Here is a 17,297-nt window from a genome sequence, read left to right as displayed (position 1 = left end):
AAAAAAAAAAAAAAAAAAAAGATACCTGGGCTTAAGTAAACGAGAAAGGACTCACAGGATGTGTGCTGGCTGGGAGGGGCTCCCACCCAGACCTGAGTCCCCAAAGGCCCTTTCTGGGGTACTCCAGGGAGCCATCCAGGAACCGCAGGTGCTGCCCAGCCCTCGAGCACCACGTGCGTGGAGCAGGAGGTGCAGGTCAGACCCACTCCTGCAGGGATCGCTTGCAGTAGAGCAGCATGCGGGGTGCCCCCTTGCGCTGCATCTGCACCAGAGCGTAGGCAACACCCAGGACGCAGAGCAGCAGCAGCAGCGGCACCAGCACCATGACCACATTCACTGTCCGTGCCACCTCCTCCATCTGCACCACCACGCGGCTGCCCCCATCCCTGTCCTTGTCTCCCTCTGCCCCCGTCCCATCGTCCACATCACCCTCTGCGCCATCACCGTCCGCCCCGGGCTCTGCACCCCCGTCAGGGTTAAAGGGTGGACGGGCCACATCGGGCCAGCGGGGTCCGGGCTCCACGTGCTCCTGGCAGCCCATGAAGTCCCGCAGGATGGACTTCGGATAGCCAGGCTCCATTCGCAGGCGCTCGTTGTCAAATTTCCAGTACTTGGTGCCCTTGTAGAAGTAGGTGTAGGCTGTGGGGACAAGCAGGCCACAGTGGCTTCAGGCCAGGCCCCACCTGCCACAGGTGGAGACTCTCACGACTAGGGCATGCTTAAAGGGGCTCTAACACGCCAGCCTTAGGGCAGAGGATGTAGCCCAGTGGTACAGCGTGTGCTGAACCTGCTCGAGGCCCTGGCTTCCATCCACAGCACCAAAGTCAAAATAAACCAGCACAAAAAGCAAACAAAAACCCCAAACGCCTTCTTTCTCTGAGCATTTTGAAATACATTATTTTCTAACTTATCGCAGCTCAGATGGATTTGTGTCAAGGGCCCGACTAGAATCCTGGGCCACCTGGCTAGGCTGACAGGGTACAGGAGGAACCTGCAGCCTGCTGGGTTGGGTCCTATAGCCAGAGAACCCTGCCGCCCTGTCCTGAGATTGGCTTCATCCCAGAGGCCAGTGTGGCTATGTGGCCTTGAGCCTGCATGGACCTGGAGCGGAACTGGTCGCCACCTTGGACTGGCTCTCCGGCCTTGGGCACCTTGCCTGTATCCCACTGACACCGGGAAGGGCAGCTCTGAAGCAAAGGGTGAATCAGAGCAGCTGCAAAGTGACACCCACACACACACAAGCCACGAACTTGCCCCAGCACTAGCAAAGCAAGCAGGGTCTCCCCTGAGCCTGAGGATGTAGAGCCTGAGGACCAAGGTTAATGGTTTCTCTTAAATGCACCACAGACCCTGCCAGAGAACTAAAAGAGCCACATCTCCCCGTAGCTCAGTGATAGTGACAGAGACCAGGCTTCCCTTCCAGGCCGATGTGTGATGCCAACACTGAGCCAAGCATGCACCCATGAAACGCAAGGCCCCCCAAAGGCTTCTTGGCAGTGGGATTTGAGGCATATTGTTTAGTCTGCCTCTCAGTAAGAAGGGGAAGACGATGCAGGAAAGGCTATGGCCCCCATACATGCCACTGCAATACTGGGGACCCTCTGGGTTACAGTAGGGGTGTGAGCAGACTGGGAGATTACCTGCATCATTGCTCAGGAAAGCCCCTTTGGGGGAGGCAGGGATCCCCTGCCAGACACTGATGGGCTTGGGGTAGCCAGGATCTCCATGCTGTGTCTCCTCATTGAAGCGCCAGTACCTGTGATCAAAAGCACCAGGCTGGGACCTAGAGACCTGCTTGGGCTGGTGCTGTTTCCTCCAGGCAGTGGGCTCTTCTGGGTAGGCTTGAGAGTGAGTGAGGGGCCTGGTGGAGGCCTCCCCTTTAGAGGAGGGCCATGCCACTCACCTGTCCTCCTGGAAGAAGAAGGTGTGACCCGTGGGCTCCCACCAGATAGCCGTGTCAATGCGGTCATAGGGAATGCCCAGGCCGTAGCTGGTCAGCGGCTGTGGGTAGCCAGGTTCCAGGTTTGCTTCTCGGAAGAGCCAGTAGCGGTCACCTGCAGGAGGAGTGGGAGGTGAGGATGGCCTGGGGGCAGGGGCTGCAGGAGATGCTCTTCTGGCCCTGCAAACCCATTCACGCTCACTGCTGCCCATCTTGGCACTCACACATGCATGAGATCACTCACAATGGTGTACATGACAGCCTCGACACCCACACGCCCAGGACATGTGCCACTCACGCCATCCACTCCCTGGACACTGGTGACACACAAGTCAGCTGCTCACACTGGACACACCCACGCATTGTACATGGACCTTCGCTCCTGGTTTGTGTAAAGAGGAACAGGGTCTCCGCCTGGATTTGGGGGCTGGTGATAGGGTGTGTGGCTCGCAGTCCTCACTTCTAGTGGGCTCAGCCCTGTCCCCAGGGAGTCCTTGCCTCACTGAGGCTCAAGGGCTGCAGACACAGCCCACCATCGGGGGTGCTGCCCCTCAAGACCTTTGTCATGCCGACAGACCATCAGAGTGGGCTTGGGAGGCCTGCTCTTGTGAGGACAACAGGCAAGGATGGATGGAAAGGAAGCTGCGCCCCTGTGCTACAGATGATGGGCAGAAACGCCCCCCTCAATCCAGGCTGCCTCTGGAACAAAGAACTGCTGAATCGCCCTGGCCTCTCTCTACCCACTGTTGTCGCCTTGCTGCCAGGTGCACTGGCCATCCACGGACAGGTGTCCCTGTCCCCGCAAAGTGAGCCCACAGGATGAGATGTGAGCTGCGGCTCTTTGCTTCTTTTCTCCTCTCAGGCTCAGCTGGGTTGAGGTCTGAGCACGAGGGATACCCAGCCCCTCCACACACACCTACCCAGCCTACCTTTGAAAAAGACAAAACGGCCATCCTGGCGCTCGTAGGCAGCACTGATGTCACCGGGCAGACCACGCCAGAAGTGGCCGATGGGCATAGGATAGTTGTCCAGGACACGGTTGTGCCGAACTCGCCAGAACCAGCGGCCCTGAGGGGCAGGGTGTATGGGCACTGGTGGGCAAGCTGCCTTGGCTGGGGGAGGCCCTGTCCTCCAACTGCCCCTTTCCAGGTCAGGGAGGGTCCAGGGGGAGGTCACTGAGTACCACTAAGTACTTATTTCCAGGACAGCCAGGGCAGGCCTAGGGAGAGAGCTGGGCCTGGTAGAGTGTGACCCTTATCAGCCTCTTGGGGCTGGTTTCCGCTCATCTAGGGTCTAGGGTTTGATGGCCTCCAGGGGCTGCTCAGTGGGGAAAAGGCAGAGGTGCCTGAGCATGGTAGGGAGGGATGGGTTCTGGGACTCTGGGGCACCCTTGGTCTAGTAGGAACAGGGCAAGGCTCTGCATGGGCTTGGTTGGAGCTTGCTTGCCTGTTGGGGCTGGGGGAGGCACCAGGAGGGTGGGACCAGACCTTGAACACGAACATCTCTCCTCGAAGCACAGCCACTGTGTCAAAGTTGCCATCACAGATGTTGGGGCCATACTGGTCAGGCCGCTCTGTGGCTCGTGGTTGGGCTGGAGGGCCTGGCTTTGGGGGCCTCTCTGGCTTCCCGCCTGGTGGTGGTGGCTGGGGGGGCCGAGGGGGCCGGTGGTCTGGCCGGCCTGGCCGCCGGGGTGTCATGGTAGGGAGAGGCCGTGTGGGCTGCGGCTGACCATCTGGGGTACCTAGAGAGAGAGGCAGGGAGCAAGAGTGAGAGGAGCAGTCCCAGAACGCAGCCTGGTTACCAGATTCTGCCACTCAGAATTCTGGGACCCCAAGGCCCCAGCGGCAGGCATACCTGAGTGAAAGGTCCTGTCTGTCATAGCAGACCCCTCTCCACCTGCTGTCACCCTCAGTGATAAAGCAGCAGCACTCGGCAGGACCCGTGGCAGGCCCGAGCTAAGTGTGGTGGTGGGGAGGGATGGGTTCAGGGACTCTGGGGCACCCTTGGTCTAGTAGGAATATTGCTGAGGCTGAGGAGGGAAGGAGAGTCACCTGCGTTCCCTCACTGCCCCTGCGTGGAACCACAACATGGGCTCTGAGAACCAGGCCCTGACACTGGCCAGGCCTGGGTTTGATTTCCAACACCACCACTTACCAAGTAATGTGGGAAAATCACTGATCCTCACTGGGCCTGTTTCCTCCTCTGCAGAGTGGTTTAGCAGCAGTGCCTATGTGTCGCGGGGCTGGGAGCTGGGAGCAGGCAGGCAGGGCCCACCAGTGGCAGACACTCACCATAGAGCTGCTGGATGCCCCGGAGGTCGTCCTCGGGTAGCTGGAAGTTGTCGATATCCATCCACTGGTAGAATGGGGCCATGATGGCACTGGGGTTGCTGGAGTGCTCCAGCCCCAGTGCGTGGCCCAGCTCATGCACTGCCACCAGGAAAAGGCTGTTCCCTGTGGTGAGAGCAGGCAGCACGGTCACTCTGACCCCTTCCAGCACCTGGTCATCTGGGCCCCCTGGACTGAGGTTACCCTTGCTTCCCTCTCGGATGAGGCTGAGCTGCTCTGAGCTCTGCCCTCTAACTTCCCCATTTGAAAAATGGGTACAACAAACCCTTCTCTTTCTACTTCCCACTGGAGATGGTGGGACAGCAGACCAAGATCTAACACATGGCTCTGAGACCTGACCAGGGGAAGCTCTTCCTGTCCAACCCTGCAGCAGCTAAACCCACTCAGAGGGGCCATACCCAGCTCTGGTGCTGTCCCCATCCGGGCTAATCATCCTCACCATGCAGGTCAGTGCTGGAGAAGGTCCAGGGCTCATCTGCGTCAAAATGGGTGTCCCCACCCAGGCCAGGGCCAGGGAAATAGGCATGGGCCAGAAAGCCACCTGTGCCATCAAATGGTGAGCTATCGCCATGGAAGCCAGAGGCAAAGAGAACCATGATGTCAGCTTCCTTCTGCCGGCGCAGCCTGATATCGTCATAAGGCACCTCCTGGAAGACCAGCGGTGTGGCCTGCTCCCACACCTGGAAGGCCCTGCGCACTGCCTCCATTGAGTGGTACCAGCCCAGCTTCTCTGTGTAGTTCTGGATGCTGCAATAGGCAGGGAGACATGTGAGTGGATGCTGGTCCGAGGGCTACTCTGTCCCCAAGGAACACACCTAAGGCTGTCAGTGTCAACTGTTCATTTACTGCGATGTAAATTAGAATTTTTCAGACCTGGTAGTTCATTAAAATACCACCATGTAAGTTTGCATTAGGGCAGACAAACTGATTTTAAGTAAGAAAATAAGTAAATAAAAGTACAGGTGCTTTGTGGCTAAACCTAGGGAATGGGATGCAGATGGCTGAGGTTGAGAAACCCAGGCCAAGCACTTCTGAATGTTGACCACAGGGCCAGGCACGCCCCAGTTGGAGGCTGCCATCTCTGAATTTCCATTTCTTCTTCTTTAAAATGGGAAATGGGAGCCATGCTTTCTTTCTGAGATCCCTGTGAGCATTAAATGAAATAACTCACAGCACAGAGCCTGCACACAGTACACTGTGAGGAGGCCCACTCCTAATTAAGCTTCTAATTAACTACTAGTAATTAAGCTTCTGCATGCTGGACAGATGTCCATGAAATGCAAAGGGGGCATTGTGGCTGGGTGGGCCATGAATTCACTCCGGGGGCCTGAGGTCTAAGTGATCACTCGAGCTACTTTTTCTTGGGAAATGGAGCTAGAGGTGGAGCCATGACTAGACTGAAAACAGGAAGGGAGCCCTAGGGAAATGCTACATGGTTAGAGGCATGCTTGCCTCGGGGTTTTTCTCAAGGACTCAGCAGAAAGAAGGGGAATGCCCAACTGAGGTTTTTGCAGGTGCCTTGCTGCCTGCCCACTTGGGTGCCTGGATTCCCACACCCCAGCCTTCCCAGAGATGCAGTGTTACAGGAGCCCATGGAGCCAGTGAGGCCGGCCCAGACTTCTGGCTACTGGGCGGCAAGAAGGCTGGGGTGGAAGCGGCTGGAAAGCTCTCGACCTTCCCTGCAGGGAGACTCCAGTGTGTGGCTGGTCGCAGCATGGGAGTGGGCTGGACTGTCTAGGCTGGGACCTGGGGTGGGCTGCTGGGAACGGAAGCCTGAGTGAAGCTTAGCCCACTGAGAGGAGCAGGACCACTGGCTGGACAGCTGGGCCCCTACCTGAAAGTCAGGTGGTGGTTGTTCCACTTCCTCCCAGTGAGGGCATAACGCTTCCTCCGCCGCCGCAGATTCGCTTTCACATGCACCCCAAACTGGTCTGGCACCCCACAGCGAGGCCGCTTCATCCACCTGGGCCATAGGTATGGAGGGGTGAAGGGGTGAGCCTCAGCCTCCCCTCGGCTCACCTATTGCTTTGGCTCCGCCTCTCCCATGCAGTCTACTTACGGTCCCCTCCCACCTCCCAGCTGCCCCTGCTATGGATGTGATGGCGGTGGGGAGACTCAACTTTGATTTCCGATAGAACAGTCTTCCTGTACTGGAAGACTTCGTGCCCAGCAGTGGCTTGTTAAAGGTGAGCCCCTTCTCATGAGTGTCACCCAAGAACGGGATGAGGCCTCCAGTTCTTGGCCTGTTATGCTCTGTGCTTCTTAAAAAATGTGGCTTTAGGTCTGCTCACCTCTGTTAGGTTGAGAGCAAGGCCTAGAGAGGATGCCCCATCCAGGGCTTGTATACTGGCCTCCCTGTACCCATGCCAGTCTTGGATCCAGCCTCAACACAAGGCTTCGGGCAGCCACTGTGTCCAGTCCAAACTGGTACAGAGAGAGAAATCATCATTTGCTCTTTGTTACCCAGGCCACTCATCGCTGGAAACTCCGGAAGTCAGGCCCTCCTCAGAACAGGCCAGAGGAAGCAGAGGTGCCTGTGAAGGCTGAGAGGGGCTGGGAGGAGAGACTCACGCCTTGGTCTCCTCATCGAGTACACCTGTGACGGGGATCCCATAGAAACGCTGCATCTCCGCGAGGGCCGAGGCCAGGATCTGGGCAGAGCGCATGGTGGACATGTATCGACTGGGCTGGGGCAGGTAGCCGTAGAGTCGCAGCCAGTTCTACGAAGAAGCCACAGTTTTGTTAGCCAGTCCTGGCACTGCCACCTCGACATGCACAGCCTGTACCCAACCTCTCACCACCTCTACCACCACTGCCTGTCCAAGCGACCTTCACGGCTGGCTGGGTGACCTGTGAGCCTCTGGACCAACCCTCCTGCTTCCTCCTTCCTCATCTAGCCTGACCCAAGGGGAGAGCAAAAGGCAGAGCAAGCCAGGTCAGTCAATTCTTTGCTTGGAATCTCGAAAAACCTCCTAGCCCAGAGGAAAAGCCAAATGCCACAGGACCTACAAGGCCCTATCTCTCTAACCTCACTCGTACCATCTGCCCCAGCTGGGCATCCATTCTTGCCTCAGGGCCTTTGCATGTGCTGCTTCTGCTTTCTGGAGGGCTCTTCCTGGACTCCAGACTTAGGTCCTCAGTTCTCAGTTCTTTAAGGGTTCTGCTTCAACATCACCTTACAGGAGAGGTGTTCTCTGACAATATTACGTAGAAATGGCCCTGCTCCTGCTTGCTATTCCCTGGACCCCTCTTCCCTCCCTGCACTTAGCATCATCTGAGACACTTTATGCTTTACTAGGTGGTACTGCTCACACTCCAGCAGGACAAAGCTGTGTGCATATGGACACACTACAGCAGCTGTCCTTATCACTGCACTGGTCCCTCCAGGGTGGGCCCCCACCTGCCACTCCATGCAGACTGCCAGGGACCCTCAAGGGTTCACAAACGTCTAAGACCTCACCGAACAGAAAAACCTGACCCTGGTGTTGCTTCCCAGCAGCCCCTAAGTCTCCCAGGAGGAGAACAAACAGACTCAGGCTGCCCACTTAGACCTGAGAGAATGGGGCATGGGCAAGCCAAGTCCTTGCTCTGCCACAAACTATCATTGCTGGGCCTCAGTTTCCTCATCTGCAAAATGGGGAATAAAGGGGCTGTTGGGATGACATTTGAGGGAGTCGGCCCTGGGTACATCTGTCCCCACCCAGAGGCGGCTGGGCAGTCTTACCCACCCATCCATCCATTACTCATCCTGCCAGCTGGGGGCTGTGGGGGGACATGGTTGAAGTGCCCTACCCTGCAGGGCTTGCAGTCACCCTGGGAGACCCCCGGCACCCACAGAGGAGGACTGCACACCTTGCAAGTCCGTGAGCAGACAAGACACTTGCAGTCATATTGGGAGGGTGAAAGCCCTGATGAGCCGGGTGGGACCGTGGTGAGAAAGGTGATCCCCCCCTGCTTGGTGCCCTCGGGCCACGGGAGCGTGGTAACCACTGAGGGAGGGTGAGTGAGGCTGGGGGCTGCTGTGGGCCTTGTCACATGCCAGCATGTCCTGCCCACCTTTCCCAGTCGGCTCTGAGTGCCCATGGAGGGCCCCGAGTCAGGACAGTGGCTGCTTTGGACTGACAGCCCCATGCCTGCCGGCCTGGGCCACATACCCGCACACCTGCCTAGCACCACCGTCATGTCCAACCCCTCAGGTGCTGGAGTCCTTGGTGCCATCCACCAGCCCCACCCAGCTCAGCAGCACCCGCGCTGTGACGGGCAGAGCAGCCACTGAGCCCAGCGGGCAGAATCACAGTCTGGGGGAGCAGCCATGCCGTGTGGCCTGCAGACCCAGGGAAGAGGCCAAGCAAGGAGGCAGAGGCATGGAGCTGACAGACAGCAGGTGGCTCTGATACACAGATGGGTGAAGCCTGGTTTCATAATCTTGCTGGCCTCAGCTGTCACAGTAAAAGGGGGTTCATTTAGGGCCTGCCTCATCTCCTGGAGTCTAAAAGGTTAAACGGGACAATGCTCAGTGAATGTATAAATGATGGAGACCAGGGGACCTGTCTGGTTGTCCCTGAGGCTGGCAGCATTTTGCCTCTACCAACTAAGCTAAAGGGTCCCAGTTTCATGCCACTGGTGACCAGCCAGCCAGTTTCAGGAGGCAGGAGTGGCCCATGCCCTTCCACAAAAACTCCTCACTCACCGTCTTCCCTCAGCTTTGTCAGACACTGGCCACGTCATGGCACAGCTCCTGTTCTTCCCAAGCGTCTGTGGTCAGGGGGGTGGGAGGAGGCGGTCTACCCTCCCCCTAATGGAGAGTGTTCCCGGAGATGCATGGTGTGGTTGGAGGGCAAGGCCACGCGCTGGGCCAGCTCTAACAGCAACAGGCATGCAGCTGGAGCCAGGGGCAGAGTGGGGGCTGGCCGCTGACAGATGAGGGCACCTCTACATCACCTATTTGCATAAGGTAAAAATATCTCCGGGAGCGCAATCATAGGCCACCGAGGGGCTGATTAGTGGTGTCTGCAGAGCGCAGGAGGAGGGGTGGGCAGGGCACAGGAGGCTCAGGCAGGGCCCTGGGGAGAGAAGGAGAGGGGAGGGGAGGAAAGCTGAGCTGTCTGCAGGGACCAGCTCCAGAGAACAGAAGGGATGGGCAGAGGTGCCTCTTCAATCCAGGGACAACTCCCGCTGCTTCCAGAAGGACCCTCCAGGGTGCCTGTGGCCCCTCCTTCACAGACAGGGACTCTGAGCCTCCAGGAAGCCATGAGGGTATCTCACTCTCCACCTAATGTCAAACCCTGGGCAGCCACCGCTGGGGTGAAAAGCCAGAGGCAGAGAGCCAGTGACACTCTTGGGCAGCAGGGGGAGGTAATCGGAACCATGGCCTTGGCAGAGCAGCCCGAGCCTCTGGATGACAAGGCGAGGCTGACAGTCTGCCTGGCTTGGCAGACACGTGCTTGGGATGGCTGAATGCCAAGTGCCAATAAATCTACCAGGGCGCAGCAGGCGCCACCCATAGGGCTAAGGGCTTTTTCCTCTCTCAGTGTCCAGGGGGCAGTTTCCCACCACACTGCCACTGTGCTAGGGGTGACAAGCTTGGGTGGGAAGGATGAGTTAGGAAGACAGTGGGGGGAAGAGAATGCAGAGGTGCTGCTGCCTCCAGGTTGGGGGCAGCTCCAGGTAGAACCTCAGCTGCAAAGGTGGGAACGGTGCTCAAGGCTGTGAACTTCCAGTATGAAAGCGGGACTGGGCTGTATTCAGGTTCCAGTAAAAACTGTCGCTTATACAAGCAGCCTCCTTTTCCTGTCATCTAGAATCTCGCAGGAGGAGCCAAGCAGATAAAGCTTTCTCAGGTGGGGAAACTGAGGCTCGAGGAGGTCCCATAAGAGGCAGAGTAGAGGAAGGATCTGAAGCAGGTCTCCCCCTCCACAAGGACTCTAGTGGCAGAGGAGAGGACCCCTCCCACCGGTAGCTCGGGGTGGGGGCTGCTGCAGGAGACCCCAACACTGGTTTTCTCAGCCATTTCTTTCTCAAACTCCCGACCTCATCCTGTTAGTATCTATGAATGCTGCAGGTGAGTGGCTGCCCCAAGAAGATGGGGCCTCAGGAGTCAGAACAGGGATTCCTGGCCCCAAGGGAGAGGCCAAAAATGTAGCATCTGAGAATCTGGCATAGGCCAAGCTCTTCACCCCATCTCATGCTCACAACCACCACTGAAAGATGTCACCATTCCTGTTCTTACAGACAACAAGGTTTAGACAGGGTGAGTTGCCCAACCAGAGTCACACAGCTGATCCAGGTCAGAACTGGACTCAGCAGTGCTATTAGATCCCAGGCTGTTGCTGAAGTGCTACTCGCTTCTCTTGGCTTGAGGTGGGGACACTGAGCTCTAGCTCTGCTCGGGAACAGTGTCCAGCACAGCACTGGGGGAGAGAGCATCTAATCCTTCCCTTCCAATATCCCTGGCTGGCTCTGGGCACTGAGCCAGGACCCCCCTCCTCCAGGACTGCTGAGACAGTTTGGAGGCAAGCCTTCAGGGAGGGTTCGTCTGAGAAAGAGCCGCCAGATCAATACTGTACAGTAAGCAGCTGTAGGGGATGGGGGCAGGGACCAGAGCTCATTCCTGCCTCAGCCAGCTCTTCCAGGGCTCAGATCAGTAGTGTTGGCCGGCATGCAGGCAGCCCCTTTCCACAGTACCCTTATCAGAACCTGGGTGATAAGGAGGCTCTGCTTTGCCTCTCACCTAATTCTTTGCAATCTGAGCAGGGCTGGGCAGGTTTGCCAAGCCAGGGACAAAAGGAGTCTTGTCAGGGCCACCAGTGGTGAACTCAGCCCCCAGACCTTTCATGGGTTCATGGAGTCCTCACTGTGCCTGTCTCCCGACTCCATACTGCTGCTGCTGAAGGCTCTTGGGATCAGGCCAAGGCTCTGCTGGCTCTGCACTCCCAGCCGAGCTGGACACTGAGCAGGTGCTGAATGGAATGAGTACTAAGGCAGACAGAGACCATGCAAGAAGCAGGACATGTACTCTAGGCCACTGGGGCCTGCCCCATCCAGGAATCCATGCAGCAGCTGAGTGACCATGAGCAGGTGCCAGACACATCCAGTCCCATGCTGGAAGGGGCTATAACCTCATCAAGCCCCACTACCTGCCTTAGACCTCCATGGACCACAGCTGGGCCAAGGACTCATCCAGCCTGCCCCTTCCGGCTGCCAGTAAGCCTGTTCCATCTTGTGGCAGCAGTGACTATCAGCAACCTTTTCCTCACACTGATCAGAAATTGGGCCGGGCGTGGTGGCTCAGGCCTATAATCCCAGCACTCAGGAGGCTGAGGCAGGAGGACCACTGTGAGTTCGAGACCACCCTGGGCTACACAGGTCAGTCTCAACTACATAGTGAGACCCTGTCTCAAAAAACCAAAACAAAACAGAAATTGGCCTCCCAGTGACATCTCTGCCACTGGTTCTGGTCATGACTGCTTGTCCCTTAATAAGCATTTGAGCAACTGAAATGGTTAAGACAACTTCTCTGACTCTCAGTCTCTCTTCTGCAAAATGGAATCAATGCAGGACAGGGTTAAGAGCACAAATGAAACCAGCCCCAAGGTCAGTCAGGAAAGGGGCCTGACCAGGCCACCCAGGCCTAGGCGGCTTGCTTGATACCTTTTGGATGGGCATGACCCACATTTAAGCAGTTCTAGGACATCTGTGCTCACCTGAGACTTAAATCTGCTTTGTACTACAGGTCTTAAGGAGAGTTGCAGGTGTGGGCTGGGACTCTGATAATTGGGAAAGTCTGATGTGAGGAAGTAACTACTTGAGCTAAAGCTGACCAGGGACTCTTGATGGTTGGGGACATCCAGTCAGGGAAGCAGGAAGGAGGCACATGTCCCAAGTTCTTGCCACTTCTCTACCCTGCAGCCACCCAGCCCACCCCCACACTTCTTAATCTGGAGGAAGAAACAAATGGGTCCCTTGGCTGGTACGTGGGCAGGGTGAAAAGAGGCCTCTGTTTGCCAGGAGTTTCGGGGTTGGAGGGGGGCCAGGCCTTGTGGCTTCACCTGGAACTCTCCCTGCAGGTGACTCCTAGATGAGGCTCCCCACAGAGCAGGGTCTGGGTGTCTGGTGGCAATTACACAGCTCAGGGCAGTTCTGGCTCCACCCCTGAAACCTCCTTCCTACCTGGCTCAGGCCCAGCAGGCTCCTGCCTGGCAGAAACTCCGCAGGAGCTCACAGAGTGGCACAGAGTGGCACCCTGGCCTGTGACCTGCAGCTTGGGGTTGGGGACTCCAGCTACAGTGGGTAATGCAGCACCCACACTAAGAGTTAAACAGAGAATGAATGTGACAGCACAGCATACCCCTAGGCTGTGTCCAAGACAATTAACATGTAGAAGCAGCTCAAAAATAACACCCAAGCCTCTCTGGGCCCCATTTGCAGCCACTGCAAATAGCTGTTTAGTGTTTTACATATAAACACAATGAATCTCACAGTAACTCCATCACGTAGGTTCTGTTTCTTTTACCATTTTATAGACCAGTAAACTCAGCTCAGACAGGTTCAGTAATTTGCCTAACATCAAATGCCCCTCGCTTCTCAGTTACTAGTTTTTTCACTATTCTGTAAGCACTGCCTGCCTATGTATCAGGTGCCATGCTTCTAAGTGCTACACATAGAGCTGAGAACTCTCACTCCTCCAAGGTGGCAGTCACTTCTGGGAAAAGGAACAGGAAGACCCATGACTACAGGTCAACCCTGGAGAGCTGACCCCCGACTCTGGCCTCTGGGCTTCACAGATCTCGTGGGGCAGCCTTCAGATTGCAGTAGGATGGGGATCACCTCCAAGGCTGGCTAATGGCTGGTACCCAGGTCGTCATCCATTTATCCTGACACCAGAGGTTGCGGTGGGTCTTCCTGCTATTTCTTCCCCTTTCCTCCAGAAGAATGGGATCTGGTAAAAGGTCTCCTTCTTTGTTCTCCTGACCCAAGCCCAGCTCACACACCGATGCCATTCTTGTCTAAGGCTGTAAAATCTGTGCTACCTCTCACAAAGGGCCTAGCCCCACCAGGATCTCCAGAGAGCCCTGGAATACATGTCCTCATGGGAGCCCTAATTCTCAAGACCTGGGGAGGAGGGGTGTCCAGCCAGAAAGCACCTACTGTGTATCTCAAGCCAGAGTGTTCAGCTACCTTCAGGGTCCCAGGTCCCCATGTTTACCTGTGGCCATATTTTCAACCCCTCTCTACTGCTGACTCTCCATGCGCAAAACAGTAGCTATGAGGTTTTGCCAGGCTGAGTGTCCCCAAGTGTTAGCCATGTAAGTCTTGGGACAACATTGAGGATGCCAACTTTGATCTGAGCTAGGAAACAGTGATACTACCACAGATCGCCCCTGGTAGAAGCCAAACTCCAAGTTGGGCAGTGGTGATGTGTCAGAGAACATCTGTATCAAGAAACAAAAGGGGAATGGAGGGTAGCCAGAACCAAGTGCATGGCAGGGAGGAGCTCTTCCAGGCCCACAGTGTGGCCATTCTGAGCCTGTGCTTGATCTGGAGGGTGGGTGCTGGGCTTTTAAAGGAACTCTTGTTCCTTTGTGGGTATGTTTCTGTGCTTTCCTGTGTCCGATTCAGGGATGTCTTTTGAAAGTCTCCACCTTTCTTGAGTGAGGCAAAAGGTGTTTGTTTCTGGGGGTCACCACACACAGCACCATATGCTTCTCAGACAAGCACATACTGTGCTGGTCCCTGGAAGAGATGATGGATGGCTGTGCTCAGGCGCTGCCCAAACACAGGGCCATGGCCCCATCAGATCCCCATCCCTGGCCTGAGTTTTGAACCACAGCAGGCGGAGAGGAGTGGTGGGTTAACAGCAAGAAGAGAGCATTCAACTTTTGCAGGTTCCCAGAGACAGGACCCTGAAGAGAACCCCCTTCTCCTTAGGGTGGGCAAAGGGCATCTGTAGTTTCTGCTCCACCAGGGGTACCCCTCAGCAACCAGCAATGAAATGTCAGTAGAGATAGGTACACAGGAGCCTGAGGCTGTTTTTCATACCTCAGGCCTGAAGGTCAAAGTGAGAACTCAAGCTGATCCCACCCTTCTGTTTTGCTCACCCTGTGGTCAGGTAGGGGCAGGAAGATACTCTTGGGTTTGTTCAGGTGGTTGTGTCTGTTTTGGTAGTGGTGGCACCATTAACTGTGAACTGTGAACTTGGGCAGTCTGAATCATCACCACTGGCTAGGATGAGAGAGTTGAAGTCCTGACTGGTGGCAGGGGGACAGACAGTTTCTCCAGTGAAAACCAAAGACATTGAAGTTGGCTCACAACTGTAGCCAGAAAGGGTAAACCTGATGGGGGCTTGGAGTCTGCCCATTTGGCCAGAGCTACAATTGGCACCTCTGCCAGGTGGGGCTCCGGTACACAATGGCTAGAGATGGGAACTAGAGCAGCTCAGTGGTGGCTTCACCAAGGGAGACAGTTTTCTCTGGGTGGGGGCCTGGCAGGTTACAAGTATTTATCAGGTTCTGGCCTGATTCCTCAGCCTGATGAAACTCCTCAGGCTTCCACACTGTGAGGATGAAAGGAAGAGGACAGGGTTGGCTTTGGCTCAGCTGCCAGGGTGCTCAGAGAAGGTCCCAGACACAAGCAGACCAGAGGTCTGGAGGTGTGGACATTTTTGGGATGAGGACTACAGCCCTCTTCCAAGGAAGGAGGCTCTGGACAAGGTATAAGCAAAGTCTAGGATTCTCTGAGCAGATGCGCTGGTTACAGGGACCACTGTTGGGTCCTGATATGATTTGCTTAGACCTGATGGGACTGCAGAGGCAATCTATACCCCAAAGCCAGCTCTAGGAGCTAGGTCAGTCTTATCTATCGCTAGCCTTCTAGCCACAGTGTCTCCTAAGATTTGAGGCTCCTTAAACGTTCCGGAGTCCTTTCTAGCCACAGCCATGGCCCAACCCAAATTGATTCCTAGGAGTGAGGCTTTGGGCTGGTCAGAATCTGTAGCCAGTGCCACCACAGGCTTAAAGCCATGGCTTGTGGCCTCAGTGCAGCCCAGGCTCTCTGCCCTCGTGGTGCTGAGCTCCTCAGCCAGGAGGACATGGGGGTGTGTGTGTACTGACTGACTTGCAGAAGCCAAGGGAGTATGAAGGCCTTCAGATCACAGATCCAGCATCCTCTGCCCCTGGCTATATAGGATGCCCATTCACAAAGCACCAAATCCAAACTCCAGCTTAGTCTGTAATCACTAGAGACTGGAAATGCCATCTCTAAATAGATTACATACTCCTTAAGAATGAATCTGTGACTTGAAAATCTTTGGTACTCCAGTGGCAGGTGGGCCCCAGGTACTCTCCACCCAGTACTTGGGTCACAGGCTAACAGGCAGTCTCATCAGCAGGTGCCCCTAAGTCAGTCTATGGCCCGTGTAATGTGTAAGGGGCTGGGGTGGGGGGCAGCAGGAGACTGAGCAAGGCCTGGCTCCCACAGCTTTTCCTGGCGTGGCTTTGGCGGGAGGGCAGAGCAGGTAGGGAACTGGTTGGAGGTGTAACTTGAGCCTGAGAGGAATCCCCAGCCCTTCCTCCAAGCTTTTATAAAAGTAGGGCGGGGAAGGAGCAGGCTTCCAGCGGAAAAATCTCCCAGGCCAGGCAAACGGGGGAGGTGGGGAAGCCGCAGAGGGCTGGGAGGGAGCACCGGCCGGGCTGCAAATAGCAACAACGCTCAGGCGCTCTCTGGGCCCGAAGCCGGGGCAGCCCAAGGGCACAGAGGTGGGAGACTACCCGGGCCGGCGCAGAGGAGGTTCCAGGGTGGTCCTCGCTTCTCTACTTCTCGCCCAAGCTCCACATATTCTATGGGGCAGGTAGTAACGTCAGAAAATTCAGGGAAGAACAGACCCTGTTTTTGCTCTGGAGCGAGATGGCGCTGGGAGCCCCCCAGGAGCCATAGGTTCGGGGTCAGCTGGGAGGCTGTGCCTGGTCACCCGCGGGACCAATCCAGAGTGGGGCCGGCGAAGGGAAGTGAGACTGGCTTCTAGAGAAAAGAGGCGCGAAGTCTAGCCCCCTCCCATCCAGGCCTCGCCTTAGGGCTCTCATGGGAAGTGATGCCGGAGGAGGGAGGTTTCTCGCCCTCGGAGATTTAGCGGGCGTGGAGAGGCTTCAGCGCCAAAGCGCAGGAAAGTCGCCAAAGCGCCGCCGCAAGCCCAAGCCGAGTCCGCTGTCTCGGCAGTTCGCAGCCCTCCCCCACCCCGGCCGGCTGAACGACGCACCGTGTCACCCAGGCCACGAGCTACCTCAGCAGGAGGACTGCTCAGCTCCTACTCCGCCCGCGTCTCCACCTCCGGCAGCCCCCTCCCCGCTCGCAGAGCGCCACCCCGCACCAGTCGGGCTCTCGAGGAATCAGCTGCCCGCGAAGGAAGGAAAGACAGGAGATGGACTGGGGGCGGCGGAAGAGGCGCCTCGAGCCCTGGGAGGGTCAGCGCTCACAGCAGCAGCCTGGCGGGGGGCCGGGGGGCGAGCCCAATACCCTCCAGCGCTTTCAAAGAGGTGCACCGCATCGCCCCGGGAGGGGCAGGTCCAGGTCCACCCTACCCGTGTCGGGGGAGCATCTGCGTTCTCCCACCTCCAGGATCCCGGCTGCGGGCGTAGCTTCCCTCTCCCTTATTCCCAGCCAAGGGGCAGGGCAGGGGTCCTAACCTCGGCATGGACTTCTGCGTCCTCCGCCGCTCCGCAGCGGCCCATGTAGCCCAGAAGAGCCAGTAGCAGCAGCAGTCGGGGCCGCGCCGCCGCCTCTCGGCCGCCAAGAAGGCTGCCTGGCCGTCCTGGTGCGCTCTGGTCACTGCTCATTCTTTCGTCTCCCAGCCTGGTCCGGATCACTGCACACTGGGCTCTCTCGCTCGCTGGCGCCCGGTCCCCTAGAGCGGCTCGGAAACTTGCGCCGCTCCCTGGCTTCCCGCCCGGCGGGCGCACAGCAGACCTTGGGCTCCGGGTCCCCGCCAGAGCCGCTAAGGTCCCCTCGGCAAATTCCCA

At 57.0% G+C, this 17,297-nt stretch overlaps 2 protein-coding genes across 2 annotated transcripts in view; one reads left to right on the top strand and one right to left on the bottom strand.

Moving 5' to 3' along the window:
• Nucleotides 1-6,773, top strand: part of Cfap20 (cilia and flagella associated protein 20) — a 64,560-nt gene extending 57,787 nt beyond the window's left edge. The window contains exon 8 of the transcript XR_778831.3: nucleotides 6,755-6,773. The gene's annotated coding sequence lies outside the window, so the exon portion shown is untranslated. The remainder of the gene's footprint in view (nucleotides 1-6,754) is intronic.
• Nucleotides 7-17,291, bottom strand: Mmp15 (matrix metallopeptidase 15). Its single transcript, XM_010617205.1, has 10 exons — nucleotides 16,965-17,291; nucleotides 6,859-7,007; nucleotides 6,122-6,250; nucleotides 4,727-5,034; nucleotides 4,231-4,392; nucleotides 3,427-3,680; nucleotides 2,869-3,007; nucleotides 1,904-2,054; nucleotides 1,641-1,756; nucleotides 7-639 (listed from the first exon to the last, which is right to left on the bottom strand). Exons 1-10 carry the CDS (start codon nucleotides 17,112-17,114, stop codon nucleotides 197-199), a joined length of 2,001 nt encoding a protein of 666 aa, XP_010615507.1. The 5' UTR covers nucleotides 17,115-17,291; the 3' UTR covers nucleotides 7-196.
• Nucleotides 17,292-17,297: the final 6 nt, after the last annotated feature.

The sequence above is a fragment of the Fukomys damarensis genome, unplaced genomic scaffold, assembly GCF_012274545.1.
Source record: "Fukomys damarensis isolate Sample0158 unplaced genomic scaffold, DMR_v1.0_HiC HiC_scaffold_32, whole genome shotgun sequence".
NCBI lineage: Eukaryota > Metazoa > Chordata > Mammalia > Rodentia > Bathyergidae > Fukomys > Fukomys damarensis.
The sequence above is the reverse complement of the archived record's forward strand: the minus strand, read 5'-3'. Positions and strand labels throughout refer to the sequence as shown.

Coding starts and splice junctions, on each gene's coding strand:
- Mmp15 (XM_010617205.1), bottom strand. CDS start 17,114: ATGAGCAGTGACCAGAGCGCACCAGGACGGCCAGGCAGCCTTCTTGGC. Junction 1,757..1,903: donor TTCTTCTTCCAGGAGGACAG/GTGAGTGGCATG, acceptor TTTTGATCACAG/GTACTGGCGCTTCAATGAGG. Junction 640..1,640: donor TTTCCTGAGCAATGATGCAG/GTAATCTCCCAG, acceptor TTGTCCCCACAG/CCTACACCTACTTCTACAAG.